This window comes from Cynoglossus semilaevis, chromosome 11 (assembly GCF_000523025.1).
Source record: "Cynoglossus semilaevis isolate Cse_v1.0 chromosome 11, Cse_v1.0, whole genome shotgun sequence".
NCBI classification, from domain to species: domain Eukaryota; kingdom Metazoa; phylum Chordata; class Actinopteri; order Pleuronectiformes; family Cynoglossidae; genus Cynoglossus; species Cynoglossus semilaevis.
In genome coordinates, this window is record NC_024317.1 from 7618757 (window position 1) to 7641327 (window position 22571).

The 22571-nt window shown below is 39.8% G+C and overlaps 3 protein-coding genes across 5 annotated transcripts; 2 read left to right on the top strand and 1 right to left on the bottom strand.

Moving 5' to 3' along the window:
• Positions 1–843: 843 nt before the first annotated feature.
• Positions 844–4001, bottom strand: arpc4l (actin related protein 2/3 complex, subunit 4, like). Its single transcript, XM_008320300.3, has 6 exons — positions 3864–4001; positions 2493–2611; positions 2062–2173; positions 1841–1936; positions 1475–1645; positions 844–1356 (listed from the first exon to the last, which is right to left on the bottom strand). Exons 1-6 carry the CDS (start codon positions 3864–3866, stop codon positions 1351–1353), a joined length of 507 nt encoding a protein of 168 aa, XP_008318522.1. The 5' UTR covers positions 3867–4001; the 3' UTR covers positions 844–1350.
• A 7-nt stretch (positions 4002–4008) lies between these two features.
• On the top strand, positions 4009–8277 carry tada3l (transcriptional adaptor 3 (NGG1 homolog, yeast)-like). 3 transcript variants are annotated; one of them, XM_017036832.2, is made up of 9 exons: positions 4009–4106; positions 5247–5485; positions 5628–5875; positions 6160–6265; positions 6364–6499; positions 6743–6846; positions 7017–7123; positions 7320–7511; positions 7784–8277. In XM_017036832.2, the coding sequence occupies exons 2-9, from the start codon at positions 5276–5278 to the stop codon at positions 7974–7976; spliced, it is 1296 nt and encodes a 431-aa protein (XP_016892321.1). In that variant the 5' UTR covers positions 4009–4106; positions 5247–5275; the 3' UTR covers positions 7977–8277. The 3 variants fall into 3 exon arrangements, with proteins under 3 accessions (XP_016892321.1, XP_008318521.1, XP_008318519.1); XM_008320299.3 differs by lacking the exon at positions 4009–4106 and adding an exon at positions 4285–4461; XM_008320297.3 differs by lacking the exon at positions 4009–4106 and adding an exon at positions 4550–4696.
• A 582-nt stretch (positions 8278–8859) lies between these two features.
• LOC103386156 (matrix remodeling-associated protein 8-like) lies at positions 8860–21295 on the top strand. The gene is made up of 12 exons (XM_008320296.3): positions 8860–9205; positions 11629–11655; positions 11763–12068; positions 12233–12334; positions 12434–12567; positions 12728–12907; positions 14365–14506; positions 18966–19124; positions 19816–19840; positions 19938–20023; positions 20388–20459; positions 20833–21295. The coding sequence occupies exons 1-12, from the start codon at positions 9154–9156 to the stop codon at positions 20853–20855; spliced, it is 1308 nt and encodes a 435-aa protein (XP_008318518.1). The 5' UTR covers positions 8860–9153; the 3' UTR covers positions 20856–21295.
• Positions 21296–22571: the final 1276 nt, after the last annotated feature.

Consider the following 22571-nt stretch of genomic DNA (forward strand, 5'->3'; position numbering starts at 1 on the left):
GAAGTTGTTCTGTTTTGTGATAAAGACAATAATTATAGAACAATTTGCATAAATGTGGTTCCAAAGAACACAGATTTTGGTGATAGAGGTGACCTTACCCAGTATGTGCTGCAAGTATTATCTGGGGCCAAAAAGAAATTTGAACATTTCCCCCTGTCCACTATCCTGTAGTGGACAATGTTTTTTCTGAGGTGGAAAGACAGGCATTTGCTGAACCCTGTGTCATATTACGATTCAGTTTCTAAAGCAACTTTTTGAATCAAGGACAAAAAACAGCAATTTGTCATGAAGAAACGTAGAAGTCACAGATCCAGTGTTAAGTCTATCAGGAAGGATGGCTGTGAAATGATTCCTATTAGTATCTATTTGGGTGTTCGGAGTCAGTACACTGTGTGACTGTACAAAAAAAATCTCTCTGGTTTTTGAGAAAGAAAAAAAAACAAGCACAAAAATGCTGTCTTCTTAGTTCAAAGCTGTTTGTCAATTTTGACGTGAAAATTAGTCACATCTCCACGATAATAAAGAAGAAATATTTTTGTATGCCATCCTGTCGTAACCTTTATCTACCTTGTCCTCGGCTGCGGTGACGTTACAATCAGTTTTAGATCAAAATAATGTTGTTCATATTACTTCTAATTTTATATAAACTATCTATGATTATAATTGACTTTAATTTGTAGAATAAAAATGCTCCATTGCTGCAAACACGTTTTACAAGCACAAGCCACAGAGGGGCGCTTGGGTCGAGGCACTGTCAAAGTTATGACTTCTTCTTTCGGCTGTTCCCAGCAGGGGTTGCAATATGTCACTCTGTGAAGTAAGTGCAAAAATAAGAACAACAAATGTATAAAATGTTTTTAATTGTCAATGATTTTTTTCAGACATGGTTTTTGTTGTCTCAAAAACCATGTCTTGACAGACAGACATTAAAGACTACCGTCTTTTCCTAGACAGAGAATCTGGGAGTTTGACATGGAGCGACAAAACAAAAATAGACTTAAATCGACAGATATACAAAAACCTGGCCGTTATTCTCGCGACAGCACGTCCTCCTTGACCCTGTACTCATGGATATTAGCTAAATAATACTTTAAGGACCCGCCTTTGCTTTGGGATTTGTTCTGGGTGGCTGACAAATGAAACTGGTAAATATTTCATTATATACAGTAACTGATATTCATGAGTACAGGGAAGTACTGGAGACATGTGCAGCTGCTACTATCAGCACCAGAATAGTTGCTTTTCTCTCCTTTCTGATTGGGTGTTTACTCCATTAGTCTTCACTGTCTCATCCTGACTGGCACGTGGAGTGTTCCTCCCAGTGTGTGTTGGAACACAGACAAATCCTCATCAGAACTGTGAAATGGACAGAAATATTTTTTTTAAATTTACGGTAATGTTAATATTAACATGTATTATCTGGCATTAGTTGATAAAATTGATTATTGCTTTAAGGAGGAAAAATGCTTCTTACGTTCTTTAGGAATTCCTCCGCAACAATACGGGCCCTGGCGTTAACAGAAAGTTTCATCTCACTGATCTCCTTGTCAATTTCTTCCATGAAGTGAATGACAAAATCCACCAGCTTATGTTTGTACATCTGCTCCGTGTGGAAGTTGGTGATCAGGAAGCTAATGTCATAGCCCTGAAATCAAACACAAAAGAAATTCAGAAAACAGAAATAAGAAAACGTGACGACCTCCAGGATCACCTTTTACCATTTCCAATTGTTCTACTTTCAATTTGAGGTCACTTTTTATAGTATTTAAAGTAGGACAGCAGCATTACAACATTAGATTGACCGAACCTTTGTATTGCTATATCAGTCACAGTCTCTTACCTCTACTGGTTTCCTCCGCAGAATGAAGAAGTTCTCAGCTCTCATCATCATGAAGCGCATAAACTTGTGGCAAAGGATCTTCTCAATCTCGTCAGCCTGAAGTCAGTGATGAGAGAATTAGTCCGACATTGGTTTCTTGAAAACATCATTGTGTTAAATCGTGCAGTACGACAATCTAGCACTATTAAATGAGGCAACAACATTTTGAAAAACTCTGTCACCTGTTTTACAGCAATGCTGACTCTGACAGAGTTGATGGATCCCTCAATGAGAACCTTCTCCTTGTCATTGCGGCTGATGACCACAGGCTGCAATAACAGCTCTTTGCTGCTCCTGCAATTATAGAATTTTCTATTAACAAAATCTTTGAGCTTTTAAATGTTTTAAACTCTACCATTTACATATGAACACATCTGTAACCCTCCATTTTCACAATCTCCTGATATACTATATATGAAAACAAGCTGCAACAAAAGCCCACAGGTTCATTTCTACCACTCTGTCCCTGCATGTGCCTTTTTTTTTCTCCTACTAGATTTTCTTATGCAAGTTTGCACAAGTCTACACTTGTTTGACTGAGGCAGATGATCGCTTCAAGGCACAAGAAACAGGGCGAAGCAGTGCAGAAGCTTTACACTGCTAGTCAACATACCTGACCTCGACTTCTGGTTTGTTGTGGCGTTCCACTACCTGTGAGGAGAAGTTCTCAAGGCAGAGAGCGGCCTGCAGAGTGGCCTTCACAGCGTTTAGGTAGGGACGCAGAGTCGCTGTCTGAGAACAAGATATATAAGAGTAGAATCTGAGTAGTAAAAAACAACAACAAGTTTAAGCGTTGTGCATGTGCTAAGTACAGTAGAGATCCTGTTGAAGAACCAACATGAAGCATTCTGCTGTAAAACCATGGAGTTTCAGTGCTCATTACAGCACAGCTCCTTTCATTACAAGGAAACGCGGTTGTCTTTATTGTAAATTGGAACCCTTTCTCCCTTAAAAAATAGAGATGAAATGTTGAATTGTTTGACTAAAGAATGTGTCCCATGGTTCTTTTGTGCAATCTTTACTGAGCTTCAGCCCAGACAGCCTGATGGTATTTCTGCAAATGGATGTGTGTCTAAACCTGAAATGATACTGTGTCAGGATGCAGCATTTGCGAATTGACAATGACTTCCTAAAATTGTGTTTATCTCATGTGGTTATGTCCATCTTTCTTACCGTTAGGTATATACATATTTATCAGCAAATTTTACTTTTTTCTTTCACAGTATTTTCATAGAGATGCAGAACATGTGACAGACCTAAATGTTTGTTAACACCATACTTGTAAGTGAGCACAAAGTGGTTTAACAAACCTTTTTGCAAAGACTGAGCATCAACTGTTACCCAAATATGTATATACATACATAAAGCTGTAACTGTTAAAATAAAGATTTGAGGAACTTAACAAATTGCTACGTGTATGACATTTTAGTCTTACGTTTCCGTTTAAACTTTTTATTTTTGTATTTATTTTTTGCGGAAATCAGTATCAATTTTCATTTTTAACAATGGTACGATCGCTTTGTAATTCAATAATAATAGATAAATTCATTTATTTCTGCAAATGTAATACTTGTAAAACTTACACTTGTATATTTTCATGTTATTACACCCCCGATTTTTGACCAGAAATACTACATTTTAATTTGTAGATAGGAATTTCAGAACAGTGCAAAAATTTTCTTGCAATCAAGAGACAGCAGATAAGAACGAGTGGTCTGTTGATTGATATAAACGTACATTTATTAAAAAGAAAACAAACAAAACAATTAAAAGAAAATACCGACGAAAATATAGTTCCTGCAAACCCTGTCAGAAGATGCCTGACTGTCTAATTTTTACTGGAGCCAAACACAACCCCCCACCTATGAGTAACACCGGTTAAGCCAGCCAACAGGCCAAACACAATTTTAATGTAAATTTAACTTAAATGTGGCAAAATAATAATTTGACGTATAAAAGATAGCATTTATGAGAGCAGACCTACCATTTTCGTGCTGTCAAAGACGGAAGTTCCACAGCCACGCCTGAGACTCTTCTTCCGTAAACCCTACATCGCCGAGAGGAACTAGGGGGTGCTTGTTTTATTGCACACTGCTTTCGTAAGGGCGGGTTTGCAAGCCGCTCCAACCATTTTCTATCACACCGTCCTATTGGGCAGATTTTAAAAAACAAGCATACCCCAGAACAGTCCATTGAGCACCCTGAATAGGTGACTTCACTCAAAACGGTTTGTGTTCAAAGAATTGTTCGAGCATTTGTTCCAAATTTTGAAATAAAATAAATGAGAGGAGATTTTACTGTATATATGGCAAATTAGCATTGTGTAATTCCCTATTAAAGACCCCCAGGCATTTAATCTTTTTTTACATCTCGCTGTATGGTTAGCTCCGTTGATGTTACTCTTGATGTAGAAGTCTTAAGTGCGTTGGTTTTGGTGGGAAGTGGCTTTTCTAGTTCTCTAACATTGAGATATGACATTTGTATTTGTAATTACAATCTTCTAAGGGGGTTTAACATTGTTTGAGCAACCTCACCCCCGCATACCAAGTGGTTTCTTCCAACATGGACGCCGTATAACGACGGTAAATATCGTTGCGCTTAAACATTCAAAAAGAAGCGTTTTTACAATTCGTTTGCAAAACCCGACTTCCATAGGTTTGAGATTGTCGTTGCAAACAAGATTTTGTGAAACCATGATACCACAGTGGTCGGTACTAAGCAGTAGTTAAGGGTATTTTGGACAGTTTAGACGGACTGTGAAGTAGAACCTTACACGCGCCATGCACGCGTACGTGCATGGTCGTGTGTGTGATGAAGGTAGAGACTGGGGATTGAATAAAAAAATACGCGTTTGCACCGAAGTGGCGTGCCTGGACACAAAAACTAAGGCTTTCTCACAGATGATACGAGGGTTTCCAGTTTACACAATTTACGGTTCGGTATCGGAAACGTCGGCAAAAGTGTATTATAATCCCGTGTTCTTCTTTCTTAGGAAAATGTATGTTCCGGTAAATGTAGTCAAAAAGAAAAATAATGTTTATATTGGTTATATATATAACAATATAAATGTCAAGAAAATGAACATAACATTTGTATTATTACAATTGTGCTCCGCATAATTCGACTACAGCAACATGCCCATTGGCGATTAATAGAGGATGATTTAAGTTCTCCTTCCAAAAAAAAAACAACCAATGCAGTGTTTTTGGAAAAACGTTAAACTACTCAGTTAGTTCACAGTGAGTTCCCATGTTTTAGATTTTCCACAACAATGGCTATTAACCTCTTCTTTTTCAAAGGAGTAAAATTGATAAAAAAAAACAAATATATTTTCCTACCCAACCATTTGTCTTCTCTGTTCAAGCAGGTAGTGCCGGGTCCAAACCAGACATCATCATGAGTGAGCTGAAGGATTGTCCACCTCTCAAATACTATGACTTCAAGCCTGTAGAGCACGTCAAGGTATGTCCACGCTACACAGCCGTACTTGGTCGCTCAGAGGACGATGGCATCGGCATTGAGGAGCTGGACACCTTGCAGCTGGAGCTGGAGACGCTTCTGTCCTCAGCTAACCGTCGCCTCCGGGCTCTAGAGGAGCAGAGACAGGTGGGACAGAGAGAGAGAGATAATTCCACAGTGTCACAGACAAAATATAAATAATACTACTAAAAGTGCAAATGTTTTGTGTCTTTGTACACTTTTACTTTGTATCCCCTTGTTGTGTAGTCAAAGCTCTTCTCTGTTTTAGATTCTAACAGACTGGCAAGACAAGAAAGGCGATAAGCGTTTCTTTAAGCTGGGGAAAGATCCAGACCCTGCTGCCACATCCCGCCACAAACAAAAGAAACAGAAGGTGGATGGCAAGGGCAGTCACGGACCAGGTCCTGGCCCAGGCCGACCCAAGTCCAAAAACCTGCAGCCTAAAGTCCAAGAATACGAGTTTACAGATGACCCACAAGACATTCCCCGCACTCCTAAAAATGATGCTCCTAACAGGTTTGCTCGTACTCTTATATATTCCTCACTCACACTTTTTCTCAGGGCAGTGTCATCTCTGTTACAGTAAAACCAGTATTCATCTCCAAGCATATATTTATTCACCCAGTCAATTTATTCTTCTGTTTATATTAGTTTTTTTATAAGAACCAGTTTGTGTTTACCAGGTTATGTCAGGAATATATCTAACAACATGTTAGCATAATAAACTAATAGGAAAACAGATATATAATGTGTAATTGTGACCATTGTTTTATATGTATACATTTTTCATATTATTTCAGGTTCTGGGCCTCAGTGGAGCCATATTGTGCTGATATTACAAACGAGGAAATACGTTTGCTTGAAGAGCTTCTTAAACCTCCCGAAGATGAAGGGGAATATTTCAAAGTGAGCCATCTTTACCTGCAAATGCCTTAGAATCTTATAATATATTTTTGGTGTTAAAGTGTCTAAATCTTTGTGTCGGTTATCGTTACTTTTTGTAGGTTCCATTGCTGGGCAAACACTACTCCCAGAGATGGGCTCAAGAGGATTTGTTAGAAGAACAGCGGGAAGGAGCACGAGCCAATGACAAGAAGAAAGGCCTCATGGGAGGACCACTGTCAGAGCTGGACGCAAAAGGTTAGAAAGGCTTGTGTCTGTTACCACTACACCTCTGTCTCTTAGTTTAACTCTATTTCTGAAACACAAAATCACATTTGCTATACACAAATAATTAAAATGAAAGTGGAAGTTAAGAAAAGTTGCTAAAAACAAAGTGAATTAAAAAGTGGAAAAAAACGTGTATCACCCTTCATATTTACTTTAAATATAATAACGTTTCTGATATGCATGACCCTTCATTTTCACGTGGAACTTCTGCAGATGTGGACTCTCTGCTGAAAAAGTCAGAGGCTCAGAATGAATCCCCAGAAGACAGCTGTCCCTTTGGACCTCTCACCCAGCGTCTTCTCCAGGCTCTTGTCGAGGTCAGGCTTCAGATTTGGTGACCCATTTTACACACTCAGAACCAAGACTTTGAAAAATTAATGAGGAGATTTTTAGACAACCCCCCCCGATCCCCCACTAAATACACATTATTTATATGTGAAGTAAAGCATGGCCACAACTGCTGACTTTTATTGCTGTTTTCTCTCAGGAGAACATTATCTCTCCCATGGAGGACTCTCCTATACCTGACATTGCAGGCCGAGATAATAACGATGGAGCTGGAACATCTCCACGAAGCCAAGGGAAGGCTTTCAGGTATTTGTGCCTGAGCTTGTGTTGTTTGGTTTGCTCACACCATCATTATTTTTGACTTGCTACTTTGTACTGATGTTTTTAAGCTTGAAATGAGTTTCGTATCACCTGTACATCACCTGTATAACCGCTCGATAATAATTTATTTTAAATGTTAAATAGCTCTTCACAGATTGCCTGTTTTTGTCCTTTGTTCCAGTGTCCCTCACACACGGTCCCTTGAGGCACGTATTAAAGAAGAGCTGGTAGCTCAGGGTCTGCTGGATTCTGAGGAGAGACCTGGACCAGGCGGAGACTCGGAGGATGAGGTCCTGGCAGAATTACAGAAGAGACAAGCAGAGCTCAAAGCTCTTAGTGCTCACAACAGAGGCCGCAAGCAGGAGCTGCTCCGGTGAGAGAATTGGCCTAAAACTAACAAAACCTGAAGACTGATCCTTGTACACCAAAGACAAATCAGCTCAATCAGATTTTTAGTATACAAAGTGAACATTACACACTTTATCTTTGGCATCAGTGGCCTGGTGGTTAAGGAAGTGAAGTGATGTGTCACAATGACAAATAAATCACTTTCACCTTTTCACTTCACTTGAAATAGATTTATACTTTCAGTGTACAGTTTGTTGAGGTGTTATCATCTTCTGCTTGCCTTTTTTTTTCTCATAGGTTGGCCAAGGAGGAGATGCGTAAGCAGGAGCTGAGGCAGAGAGTGCGGGTCTCTGACAATGAAGTGATGGAAGGATTTCGGCGACTCATGGCAGCCAGGCAGAAGAAACGCACTCCAACCAAGAAGGAGAAAGACCAGGCATGGAAATCACTGAAGGAGAGAGAGAGCATCCTGAAGCTGCTGGATGGATAGTAAAATGACAGTTTTGTCTTTTTTTATTATTATTAATATTACATTTTCCATACAGGACAGTCTGGGGTTTACAAACATCTATAGCTGTACTCAATGATTATACAGTTAACTGGAGTGTTACATGATTTGACCAGGATCATCTGCAGTGTTTTTATCTCATTTACAACACAAAGATTTATGTTTTTTTCATTTTTGATTTCCTTTTTTTTGTTTTTTTTGTTTTAGGTTGCTTTTTTATTTTTGTTACGGTGGTGATATTGTAAAAAAATTCAGATGTTGTAATAAATCAGTACAAATTGTTGAGATTGCTTCATCAGTACTTCTTTTTAAGCAATTCTAAAAATGTAAGTATTCCTCCTAAATCACTAAGAAGGCTAAATATAAATGATGCATTTGATTGTTTTTCTTATTTTCAGAAACCTGCAACATAACATTTTGTTACCTTGTAACTATTTAATTTTCATCATAATATTTTTCCCTAATTGCGTTCTTTTAATAATTATCGTCTATGATTTTAGCTTGATTAAAGCTAACTTTTATTTTATTTCCAAGGAAAATGTGCAAATAACATTTATTTATTTTATTTTTAATAATTAAGTATTCATTACATGTGCTAAAGTCTAACAAAGTAAACCGAACGTAAGATTATTTTGTGTGAGCTACGAAAGCCAAAAATGACTTCATAAAAACATCTTAATGTTTTTAATCCCAGGAGCATTTCATATATGACGTATACGATTGTTAATTGAAGCGTTTAAAGTAGTTGTCTATGTTTAAATTAGCAAACACTAGGGGTCAGCAGAATCTCTTAGATGAGCGAAGTAACGCAAGCGATTGCAGTTTCCCCCTAAACTTCTAAAGTAAAAGAAAAAGAAAACTAGAAGTAAGAACAACTGGTTTAAATTCTGTATTAAACATTTTACTGAGTAAGCACATGGGAATTTAAACAGAAACACAAGAGAGAAACAGTGAAGAGAGAATAAGGGTAAGACTCCGAAAGAAAGAGGGTTGTCTGGTGTCGGGTGTCATTTCTGGGATTGGATCCTCTCAGCTTCAGTATTGTTTTGGTTCTGTGTGTTGGTGTCTGTCTCCTGCTGCCTCTGCTGTCGTGGATGCATGAAAACATTCAGGTGTTGTTTGACTCTTTCACTAGTGTTCCTGTTTTTAGAAAGTTATCATGAGGAGACAGAGAGGAGACATGGTCCTGCAGGCGCTGCTTCTCATCCATGGTGAGTTAAAAATCCTGTTTATGTTACGGACTTTTCGATGTTTTTACAAACCAGACCTGGTCATTTATGTCACTGTTATTTTGACCTCAGTTTAAAAAAAAATCACAGTAAGTAGTGAGTAAGTGGAGACGTGGGAAACTTCCACATTCATTTAATGTCAACACAATATTTTTCATACCATACCCATTGTTAAAGACCTCTGCTTTACATATTCCATATGGGTCTCTATGGAAATCACTATGTATCCCACAAAATTTGACATTTGGTCAATACAATAGTCAAGGCTTCACCGTTGGACTTTGTTTTGCACCTGAATGAGAACTACATTTCTCATATACAGTCTTGGGTTCAGCCCTATTTTTTGTGTTTGTGTTTTTAAGCTGAATTTAAGTCACCCAGGCCTCACATGGATGTGTTGACTGGGCAGTGTGTCAATGCATTTGGCACATGAGTGTGTTAGAGAAGGCCCTTCACCCACTATGGTATCCCTGTGTGAATGAGCAAATAGCAACTCTGTTGTAAAAAACACTTTGACTCTTCATCTAGACTTACAATCTAGTCCAGGCATAGGCAAACTACAGCCTGTTTGGCTTTTTAATCCTACCCACCAAACCTTTACAAATTATATTATTAATTTCTATTTTCATTATATTTCTGTCTTTCCACTGCAATGCCCATATTTCCCCAATAGATGGCGTTGACCTTGCTGAAAGCATTTTAGGATTTTAGCCTTTACTGAGTGACTTTTACATGCCATTTGTTTTAGTTCATACTAAAACTCCATCTATCTCCTCCTGACCCGGGCCCCTGTCAAAGTTTAGGGCCCATTGTGGCCCATGAGTTAAAAACTTTGCCCACGCCTGATCTAGCCCACTCCTTCATTTGGACTCTACATCAAATTTGTCTTGATCAATGACGTGGGCCCCAAAGGGCAACAATGCCCATTGCCCTTTGGCTACAAAGCAGCCTAAATCACCCACATGAGGCCTACGGACAAATAAATGTGGTTCCTGTTTTTCAGCCCACAAATAAACACTGGCAGGCGTAAATAACTTGTGTCACATGATGTTGATGTCACACAACAAAAGTCAAACAGTCATTCCTTGTCTAGGCCATATTTTACTTTGAGAACTTCGAGAATATTCAGAGACCAATTTGAAAGTATTACAGTGAGTCACTGCCCTGATATTAAGAAGCAGACAATATTCCACTGACTGTGTTTGGATTCAGGTCAAAACCAGACTCAGCTGCAGATTTCCATGTGTCCACTTCGGCTTCAGAGGCAGACTTCTGATGATGTGTCAGATGACTGTGTGTTTAAAGAATCTGGACCAGTAACCAACGCTTCACTTCGCACATTGGTTTTATGTCGCTGCAGCACATTATCTGGTTTTTACTTCATGTCTTACCATTGGTTTTCATGATAATGATAGTCACTGTGGCCTGACTTCATAACCAGGCCTGAAAGTCTCTACTGTGGTACATTAATTACGTTAAGCTCAGAGGGTTGCAGCTGAGATAATCCTTAGTGATATCAACACATTAACATCCGGACAGCCTTCCTGTCACAGCTCTCCTCATTTGTCTGGACTCAGAAGCAGCACTCTTGGTCCAGGGGATGATAACATCGTTGGGCTAAGTGTCCTAACTAGAGACACAGAGCTGAATTCAAAGCCAGGCTTCTCTGTGGGAGTTGAGGTCACTTCCCAGATGACATCATCAGAGTCACTGTGGGTTATAAGGAATGATTGCAATTATCAAACCACATGAACAGGGACTTTTGCGCTACTGTCTTTTTGTGACCTGTTCTTTCTGTTGGTTAGAGTTAGTGGTATTTAAAGACCGGTTTTATTTACCTTTTAGTCAATGTATGTTTTTTAACTTTTTCCCTTTCTTGGTCTGTTTCATTTGTTTATCTGTTTAGTTTCAATATCATGTGTTTAAGTTATGGCTAACTTTAAACAAAGTTAGGTTAACCTAAAAGTTAGTATTTAGTTAGTCATTCTTTACCAACCTTTTAACTATTTATAAACCCACTTCAGTCATTTTAGCCAACATTTTCATCTTTCTTTACCTGATGCTTATCCAAAGGTTTTTAACAGGGGGTCTGTGTCCCCAACGTGGGGCTGCAGGGTGTAGGAGGGGGCATTGAGAACCTCTACTCTAATCTAAATTATTTTTTAATAATAATAAATAAAAACATAAATATATGGCACTGGTGGAGGAGTTGTTTGTATTACAATTGTGAAGCTGGAATTTACATCCTAAGAATCATTAGGGCAAATCTTAGGGAAATCTTTTACTGCTTTAAGGTCTGCTGACTTCTCAGCCCTGTGTTTACAAAGCAGCACAGACTGCTGCAGACTGCCCATCTGTTCAAGTCGTCACCTTGTTCACTTCTTTTCCCACCATTTCTGTTTCAGTCCCGGTGGCGTTCCTCTTCACCACAGGTATGTTTTTCTCTCTGCACCTTTTGAAACTCTACAGTTATTTTGGTACACATCACCTAGAAGATTTAATAAAAGTTGACTTCCATGAACATGGCTCTGTCCCTCAGCATCAGGTCAGTCTGACAGCAGCAGCAGTGTGGTGGTGGCGGGTTACAATGTCAGTGGTACTGCTGGCTCCAAGATAGTGCTGCAGTGTGTGAGTGGTCGCATGGTCTGGACCAGAGATGAGGTGAGGGACCGACAGAGGGTGGTCCACTGGGACATGTTCCGGGCCTCTCCTGACTACGCCATGGAGAGGGTGGTGGACATGTTTTCTGCAGGAGACCAGAGGGTCTACAACTCCTACAACATGGGCAGAGTGGGCCTCACACCCACAGCCTTCAAGGAGGGAAACTTCTCACTGATCATCAAAGGTCAAAATGGAACCATGAATTCTTCAGAAATATGTTTTTTATTGTTGTGAATTAAAAATATCTGTGGCCGTTCCAATTTGAGGTACCCAGCCCTCAGGTTGTGTACCTCAGATCTTTCATGAATATTATTTTAACTGTCTGTTTCTTTCTGCACTTGAGGACAGACGTGACAATGAACGACAGAGGACTGTACTCGTGTAACCTCCACCATCTCTACTGCCACTTGTATGAAACGGTCAGGGTGCAGCTCAACGTCACTAAATCACGTATGTTCACACTCTACACCAGCTATTGTTGTCTTGAAAGAGTCACAGTTTCATTAAACTGACTCAGTTTCCTCTGTTTTTTGGACCATTACGATGCAGGTCGTAAGGAACAGCGTTACTGGGATGGGCACAAGGTTGTGTATGTGGTGATGCTTGGCAGCACGGTGGCGCTGCCGTGCATAAACCGACGTAATGTGTGGACAGACTGGAGCAATGATGAGGAGGATCAACAGGTATATACTGTATGGACAATAACCTATACCAATATATATAAAACATTCCCAGATCATTTTATCCTAAGAAGTTCTACAGTCGGTAGAACAAAATATCTAAGAATTTGATTAACACAAGGACAGAATAAATGACTCTGTCTTTTGATTTGATGGACACCAGGTGGTCCACTGGGACAGACAGGCTCCAGGAATCCAGCATGACCGCGCGGACCGGCTGGTGGACCTGTACGCCTCGGGAGAGCAGCGCAGCTATGGGCCGCTGTTCCTGCAGAGAAAGATGAACATCAGTAACCAAGCCTTCGCTGAGGGAGACTTCTCACTCACCATATCTGATCTACAGGTGAGCAAGAGCAAAACAGCTGCACACAGAAACATCCAGACAGTAACAACACTGACTGGAAAAGACACTCAGTCTCAACATGACAGCCAGCCAGGACAGAAGGGAGAACAGATCAGCCAATAAAAAGTCAGCGATCTAATAAAATCCACACCTGCTCTTGTCAGTGGCATCTTAAAAGATTTAATTTGCTGTTGTTTTTGACAACAAAGCAAGGTTTGCAAACAACTCACTCCAATACCTAAAGAGAAAATCATGAAAACATTTTCCTTTGTGTAGCGGATAGCATGTCTGCCTTACATCCAGAGGGCTTTGGTTTGAGCCCCCAGAGAAACCAAATATCCGTAATGGTGCCTCCGGTGGCAGCCTATGTGGGTTGCAAAGACACACTGTGAATTTCCCCATTGTAGGATGAAAAAGAGCCTCAGATTTATTCATTTTGAAAACACAACTGAACCTGGGCCAAAATATGGGAACTTTGAAACTACTTTTTTTTTAAAAAAAGATTAAATTACTTGACATTGTTCCACAAGGTGAAAGGTCAGTTAAAGCAAGGAGATCACCTGACAACTTTCCTGTGTGGAACTGTAATTTACATTCAGGAACATTTCCAGCAGTGGAGTACAGTATCCACTGCAGTGTGCTGATGCTGCTGATTTTGATGCAGTGTTTGGCGAACATGTGTTGCACATGTAGCATGTGGAACATGTGGAACCCTCATCAGGGAACGCTGCTCTTGTTAAGTTAAACTTTATTGTCCTGTTGAGAGATGGAGCTGGCAGCCACAGCCATCACATTGTCTTCTTAAACATGAGCAACAGCAACATAACATATAACACTACAATGACCAAAACACACACAGTCCGCCTACCAGTCCTGTTTGTGCAATTTTCTATAATAAAATCCATCGAATGGAATCTGAAAGGGTTTTTCTGTGGGATTTATCTCATAAATCAGAACCTCTAGGTTAAAAACAGGCTCAAAAGCACGTAGGCGTTAGAGCACACTGTGGAATGAGCCCAGATTTCCTGTCTGCTCTAGGAACCACATAGCTATGGGCATAACCGTTGTGTTTCTTGTTAAATGACAAAAACAAAACCCTAACTAATTTAATTGAGAATGATAATTATCATTACACACTGCACCACATAGATTGTTGTTTTTCTGAGAGGGTGTTTCCATTTCATCACAAGTGTAAATGTTTGTTTATTTGTGAAACCGGAAAACAATAATGATAAAAAATCTTCAACATTATTTCTACAATTGCATCTTTGGCACAGATGATACCAAACACAAAAGAATGTTCCATGTTTAAACACATTTACACCTATAAGATGAACAGCTGGTTGAAGAAGTCTAGACCAGTGGTTCTCAATTTGATTTCCATCAAGGCTCGATAATCTTTTATTATAAACTTTTCTTTTACTAAAATGTATAATAATAAAGGCGTCTTGTCACAGCCCACAGATGCAGGGATGTACTCCTGCCATCTTCACCATCACTACTGTGGTCTCCATGAGAGGAGGGAGTTCCAGGTCAATGTGGAGGCACCGGTCATCCAGACCACACATGCGCCCAAAGCACTGCCTGCAGAGGACAAGGGTATATACACACACAGACAAACACACACATCTGTAATTTCCGTCACTGTTCCCCTCAGACCACTGCTTGTTTTGACCTTGTTCAACATTGCTGTGTTGAGTCTTTACGGCCCCAGACTCCCTGAACGATGAGTGGATGAGGATGAGGGAGAATGATGAGGGGAGCAGAGATGAAAACTCCCCTCCTTCATCTCTATTTCGGCAGTTTTCTGTTTGTTTTTCTTGCACTGTCAGCCTGTCTCATGCCAGATCCCTGAAACCACTGACTCTCACACACTCCCACAGACCTCACCCTCATCATTTTTTCACCTTCCGTTCAACCCAAACTTCTTCCCTGCCTCTGTCCATTTTTCTCTCTTTTTGTTTCTCTTGTTGTTAATGTAGCAAGTTGTTCTTTGCTCATTCTTCACTCTTGAGTTTGAATATCTTTCTCTTTTCTCTGAGAAAACCTTCTTCAAGTCAACATTAGAGAGGAAAGGAGTGGGCGGTTTGGTCAGTGTGTTGGACGGCCAGCTGTTTGTCTGCCTGTCTAAGTTCCACTCGCTAACTGAGGCACTTCTGTAAATGGGAGATTTATCAATGTGGGAAAAGTTGTGAGCAGTTTAGAAATAATACCTCTGTGTACTGTGTGTATCTTGTGTGTATGTGTGTGTGTGCGCATTTGTGCATGCCAAGAAGAACTATCATTTCCTCGGAATCTCAATTCGGTTCCAGTTTGTGGACTGCAGTCTGTTTCTGCCTACACAATTAATCCGTCACTTGCTGAGCTGTAATAAGCAGTGGGATTGTACCATGGGAGTTCTCAACCAATGGGGCTGGCCTTATCTGGGCTCAACTTGGGGTCTTAAAGCCCCTCAAGTAGCTAAACAAAAGTCAACAGTTGGACTGGAGATGTTGGCCGTGACCCAGATCAAGGCATCTGAATAAAAAGGAGGAAGAAGGGGAAAAAAAACGCCTCTATGACGTGTTTGGAAAATAAACAAAACATCAACTTTGTACTCACTAAAAGACAGCATTACACCTTTATCTAAGCACAGAGAGACATATGGCTGCATTACTTCCACAGAGCGTCTGCTTCATACCAAACACACTACACAGGCGATGAGGTTCTGTACTTACAGAGAGGGTTTCTGTCCACAGATGTAGAACAAATGTATCAATGCCAGATTTTCATGTTTAAGTGTTTAACTGGCTGTGTTTTAAGATACCCAATAAAAAAATGCATTGTTTCAGCCCCCCCAAAAATAGTTGCTCTTTTTAAAACGGCGTTTAGATTCTAATGTGTAAGAACAACACTCATACCTATGGTCAGAGTGGACAGTTAATCTCATCTTGTATGTTTTTGCACTGTGGGAGGACGCAGAATTACTCTGAGAAAATATTAACTAACAAAAAGTTGCTGGCAATGGAATTGTGACCTTCTTACTGTAAGGCAAGGGCACTAACCACTCTTTCTCTGTGTAGACCCACTGAAATATCTTGAAATAATCTTCTACCTCCCTTCTAAACATTTATTGCGCAATTGTTAAATACAGTGTTCTTAATTGATGCTGTCATTGAAAATGTTTTTCTTCAGAACTCTTAATCGCTGCTTTTAGAAAACCAAAACAACAGAACAGGATTGAGTTGTTTCTGTTTTTTCTAAGCTCTCAGACGTTCATGAAAACATTTCTATCTTCTCTGCTCTGGTCCTTTGACCGTCTGCTGCACTTTTGACGTACTCTCTCCACTTCCTGCAGGCAGATTTTCCTGCAGTCGTTTTTCTGTTGTTGTTGTTTGTTTTTTAAACTGGTCTCTATTTGAACACTTCTCTGACACTTTCTTCTTCTCTTCACTTTGAAGACCTTACATTCCTTAGAGTAACTTTAATTTTACCACATTTCCCTCTCCCCAACTCTCTCGTTCTTGGTCTCATGCTGCTTTGACTCTTAATGTAAAGTCAAAAGAATTCTGTTTCATATTCATGCCTACAAGGCAGGCACTGAGAAAAGCAAAACAGAGGAGTGCACAGAGAGAGAGAGAGAGAGAGAGAGAGAGAGAGAGGGATAGGTTTGGGTCAGTGGAAGAAGGCAGAGGAAACCAAGAAAAGGAGACGAGGTGAACTAATGAGGAGGATATGTAGGTCACCACTCCCTGTTTTCTTCTGTCCAATCTCTTAATGTCATTTCTAAAGTATTTCCCTATTACCGAAAAACTTGGTACACTTCCTATAATGGATAAAAAAAATCTGTTGTTTTGGACAAAATGGACAAAAACACTTTCATTTAAAACAATTATGGTAATAAGTTTGGACATCAGAAGAAAATATAAATGTAAAGTCTATCGAAGGTTTGGTGTCGGCAAACAACGATGTGTCACAGCTCTTTAATTTCTTCTATAAGAAATGTCTGCTGGTTGGCAGCACTTGTACCTGATACTGTATCATCTACAGTGAATACTAGTTTTTGTGTATAATGGCCAAGTATGGAAGCGTTGGTAACTAACGTGTGTGTGATATAGCGCTGAGCATACACTAATCTTTCAAGCTGTGCACCAACATTTTTGTGACACAGAACTTAGTTACACTACATACACTGTCTTTGAGGCTGGATGATGGTTATTTAACCAACAGTAGATCAGAGGACATCTGCTATAGAAACAACAATGCCCTGAGGACAGATTGTGTCCATACACACTTAGGAATGTGGACACATGTGTCCTCAGACAAACTCTGTATGTGGTTACGGTACTTGAGAACATAGATTTGAGGTGTTCTTGGTCGCAGAGCTGTACGTTGGTACCAGGTCTGAACATCGAAAGATATTCTCCTCAGCTCAAACAAATGCACGAAACATCTTGAACCAATGTTAAAGGAATTGTACAGATGTAAACATGTTGTTTACATGTCTGCTGCAGACAAACAGCTGCACGAGACGAGAGTTTGAGCGGAGAAATGTTTCTAATCCACTTCATTCTGAAAGACAGGTCTCTGGAGAAATAATCTCACCATCCCTTCCTTTCCCTGATGTGTCCTGCTCTGCTCCTCTGCTGCCCCTCTAACCGCCCCCCCTTCCTTCAATCTTCCTCTCCTCACATTTCTCTGTAATGCTGCCAGGAAAAGTAAATCATGGCATGACTCTCTGTCTGGATCTCATTTTGGCTCAAACATGCCAACTCTGAGGTCCGCAGCTGCTTCTTGCCTTGCACATTCTTTAATTTTTTTTTTCAATGAGTCAAAATGAGGGCTGGCAGCCCCTCTGTCCTCTGCCACTCAGCTCTCTGCACATTTGGCATACGTCATCTAAACCCAACCTGCTAATTACTCCACGCTTCCATAGAAATGTGTCACTCCCAGAGAATTTCATTGCAAAGAGAAAATGCATCATTAAAAAACAAATGTCGGTCTCAGATTATTAGACACAAAAACTCCTGAATGCATTGGTCTTTGAGGTTGTGTGAGTTAATTAACTGTTATGTTTTTGCAGGTTTCAGTCTGCATCACAACACGTTACGTTAGCGTCTGTATGTTCATGTCTTTTTCAGTTCAACTTTTAGATTTACCTCACTGACACAGGTTTACCAACCCACTACCAGCAAACTTTAAACTCGAATTCCCTTTGTGGACTTTGGTGTGGGAGAATTAGAGGATCACGAACTTCAACGTTATTATTTTGTATAAATCTATTACCGTAATTGGGTGAAAACATGTTCTACACCAGGCGTCGGCAAACTTTTTGACTCGCTGGCCACAATTGGTCCTAAAATTTGACAGGTGGGCCAGGTCAGAAGTAGATAGATGGAGTGTTCATGTGAACTAAGATAAATGACATGTAAAAGTCACGCATAAAGGCTAAAATGCTAAAATGCTTAAAAACGCCATATTTTGGGGTAACGTGGGAATTGCAAGGAAAAGGCAGAAGTAAAATGATAATATATATAAATTATGTAATTTGGAAAAGTTTGGTGGGCCAGATTAAAAAGCTGAACGGGCCGCATCTGGCCCCCGAGCCTTAGTTTGCCCATGCCTGTTCTAAACTAATAATAAATAAATTTCAGTGTTCCTCCTAGGTTTATATCATTGGTTTATACCACCATAGCAGTGGCCGCAGGACAAACAAGATCACAGTCAACAGAAAGGAATCCTGTTTGATAAAGATACTTATACAACACTATTGTACACAACATGTTCACAACATCATACATTATCGGTTATGACTCATGGATGTCAGTTTGGAGGGCAGACTGCATCTTTAAAATGACTAATAAAGTTAGGAATAATGAGATACAGACGGTGAAGTGAAGACTTGTCTTGAATGAGTAGTTTATTGGAGTCAGGCATGAAATGCATCAAATCTGCTCTGCGTTTCCTTCTGTTGTTTATTGCATTCGTAAAACTCATGGTGACTGTGTGTTTGTCAGAGAGTAAAAGAGCAGGAATCAGGGGAAAAGAAACGCTGACAGCTGTGATCTGTTCCACTCAGACTCCGTCAAGGCTGAGTCACCCAGAGTCATCAACGTGATAGTGCCAGACCAGAGACACCACTTTCTCCTGCCGCTGGGATACGTGCTCACGTGTCTCCTGCTGCTGGCCTTCATCATCCTCATCATCCTCCTCATCACTCGCAGACGCAGAGTCAAAGGTGGGAGCGTATATCTGCTATAGATCTATGTATGTGTGTGGGAAAACAGCAGAAATAAATGAATCATTTGGATACATTTTTGGGGAAATGTAGCTTTTCTAATTTATATGTATTGTGTCAGTATGCATTTTTCTAAAGCTGAGGTTTAACAGGGGGATCTGTGACCCAAAAAGGGTCGCTGAGATACTGCAGGGGAGTACAAAAGTGAAATATCTTTAAATACACATTAATGACAATCTAACATATTGAGGAGGACCATCCTTTAACACTGCTCTGCCAATCACAAAGCCACATGTTGCATGGCTGTCTCAGGTACCCTGTGATTGGCTAAGGGTTTAGGGGACCCCGACTCTATCTCTCTTTCCAGGTTTCTGAACTTAGATTAAAACGCAAAATAGAAATATTCATATACTGCACTTGTCATCCATTTGTACAGGTCCATTATCGAGCCAGAGTTCATTTTCTTTAGGCTATCAATACAAAGGCAAGCCACTAGAGGGAGCATACCCTGTTATATAAGTTTTGGTTTGACAAAGTTTGATGTTTATTGTGCAACTAAAACGTGTAAGAGACAACAGAGAAGCTGAGGCCCAAATTCAGAAACCAAATATTTTGGGAGTTATTCAGTGATACTGAAGTCTGAACTTAAAGCTACCTCCATTTCATTCATTCTTATTTCTTGTGCTTCCAGAGTTTCATCCACAGAGATCCATGAGGTGAGTGCTGCTCACACACACACACACAAACATATCCTACCTTTAAACACTTCTTCCATCTTCTTCTTCATCTTCTTCCTCCTATTGGCTGTTGCAGGTCAAGCAGAAGTCACAGCAGCTCAGATGAGTTTGAGATGGATGTAACTGATGTCAGTGTGTCCAACGAGGAGGAGAGAAGATTTGGTGAGTCAGAAAAGTAAACTTTGGCGTGTGTATATCTAAATTTATTTAAATGTGTTGGAAATTTAAGAAGTTTCAATTCCAATGGTGTGACCAAACCTCCACGATGAGGCATTCAGAGTTGGTTTACTCATGTTTGTACACACTGAACCTCTTAAAAATGGATGGATCCAATATGTGCAGCACTGAGTCAGTACTACTACACTAATGTTACTACTACAGTCATTCAATACATATTGTGCCAATTTACCAGCTCAGTCACACTGTGACTACAGCTTGACTAAACAGTGTTGTAATAAAATGATCCTGTGGATTGTGCCCTGACTTTGTTCCTGTTTTAATTTGTTTTTTTCTGTGGTATTTGTAGACTACAAGAACAACCTGCTGAAAGAGAAAGTTCATGTGAACTGTCAGCCTAAAGTCATCGATCTGGACAAAGGTAAAAGGCCATACTGGCCAAATTAGCCACAGCAAACCACAAACTGTGAGGCAGGAAAATTAATTATAGAGAAAGATTTATGCTGTGACCTTTTTCTCCTATTTTTTCCCCTTCATTTTTTTCTACTTCACATTTATAAAGTTACTTACAAAACAAACAGGTATATTTTAACAGCAGATAGAAAACAGCTGCAGATGTTTGTACATCTCAGCGAAACAGTATAGCTGTGAAGTCACGTTTCTTACCCTTATTATTCTGTCCTACAAGTTGTTGACATCTAAAGAGTAGAAGGGGAAAATATAACTTAGGTGAACTATATCCCACTTTTGCCAGTCATCCCTCCCTAACCTCTGTTTCCCTTTTCTTTTTGCAGAAATGGAGAAATTTTCTAAGTGAGACATAAAAATCAAAGCTGGAGTCACTGGCTGGTCCAGAGGCTGAGTTCCAAACTAAACACTGTCCTGTGTCCTGGCATGAGAGTTGAAGAGGAAGAACACAAAGATTTTTTTTTTTTGCCCTTATTCCCGCAGTAGAGACTGTATGTAAAGTGTTTTCTCTTGGTTTTTTATATTTTATTGTGAAACGTAAAGACTGGACTGCAAAGTGGTGCTATAATGCCATCCAGTGGGGAGGTTTTTAATAGCACATGAGAAAGAGACGGATGGATGGAGAAAGAGACGGGTGTACCACAGTTAAAGGTCCAGTGTGTAGTAACCGTTCAGTCTGAAGGATGAGGAGGTTAAATATATGGTATCATTGAAAAACACATGCTTTGCAATAGTCAATGAATATGTGAGAAAGAAGAAAGAATAAAAAGATTTACATGATGTCACTGACTTTTTCTCCACGATTCATTTTTTAGTGAGGATCAAAAAGAATTAAAATGTGTTTAACTTGATTTAGAGAAAGAAAGAAAAAATACAGTAGAAAACGATGCCACTTCCGATGTTTTTGAAGTCTTTTTTGCTTTTTGTTTTTTTTTTGGGGGGGGTCTTGGCGGTGGGGGTCCGGTTGTATTGCACAGCAATTTTAGCCTTTGTCCCGCGTCACGGAAATTTAAGATTTTGTTCCACTTTTTCATACCACATTACTTAATTGAAAGTAATCTATCGGTGCAGTTCATAACAATGATAGGTCACTTCGTGGATAAGGCGGTAGCTGATAGGCTGAGTGGTGTGTCAATCAAACTGATGACTCGAAGCAATCACAACACACAATCGCAACACACCTTAGCGTCTGAAAATGTAGAGCGCGCAGTTGTTTTGATACTGTGAAGGCGTCCATGTGTGCAGGAAAAATGTGTGCGGAATAAAAAAGACGCCACTTTCGAGCTGAGACCGGTGGATGGAGATTCTAAGTCAGCGTTCTGGAATTGTTGTAAAAACGGCGTTTCTGTCGGCCATGGCAGTGGATCTGATGGGAAACGACACGATGCACGTGAGTCTCACACAAGAAACACACATCAGAAAACAGACATGCGTAGTGTGTAGTGTGTAGTGTGTAGTATTTTTCTGCAAACCACCTGACACTGAGTTGAACAGAATTACTGCAGCAGAATTTAATAGTGTTTACGATGCAACGCAATGTATTTTCATGTTTTTGTCACAGATAGAGCCACATAATAATCCATAGAAGTTTTTGGTTTTACACAGACATATTTAGTATGAAATTGTTTAATTTTACATCAGGTCATATTTTGATGTGCCATATCTGCTTATTTTATATTAAATGTGGAAGAATTACGATAATGCATTGATACATTTGTTACATTGCAAATTGTTTAGTTTTTTTGGGGACTGTAGAGTTTTTGTTTGTTTTGTGGAAGTAAAAGGCGAGATACGTGCATGTTATTTGGTAAAAATAGGGTTGGCTTTAAATGATTAAAGCCAACTGTCCCACAAACCTACTTGTACCGCATTTTGTCAGTTTGAAGGTGGTCACTCTAGTTGTATGAGTTAGTCTTATCACAGACAGTAGAGCAGTGACTTTCTTGTTCTTTGACAGGGCAGTGGCGATCGTTATCATGGTTACGAGATGACAAGGGTGACATGGTTAGAGCGCCGCCACAGGTCTGTAATGCTTTAATCAAAACTCAAAAGGCTTATTTTGACA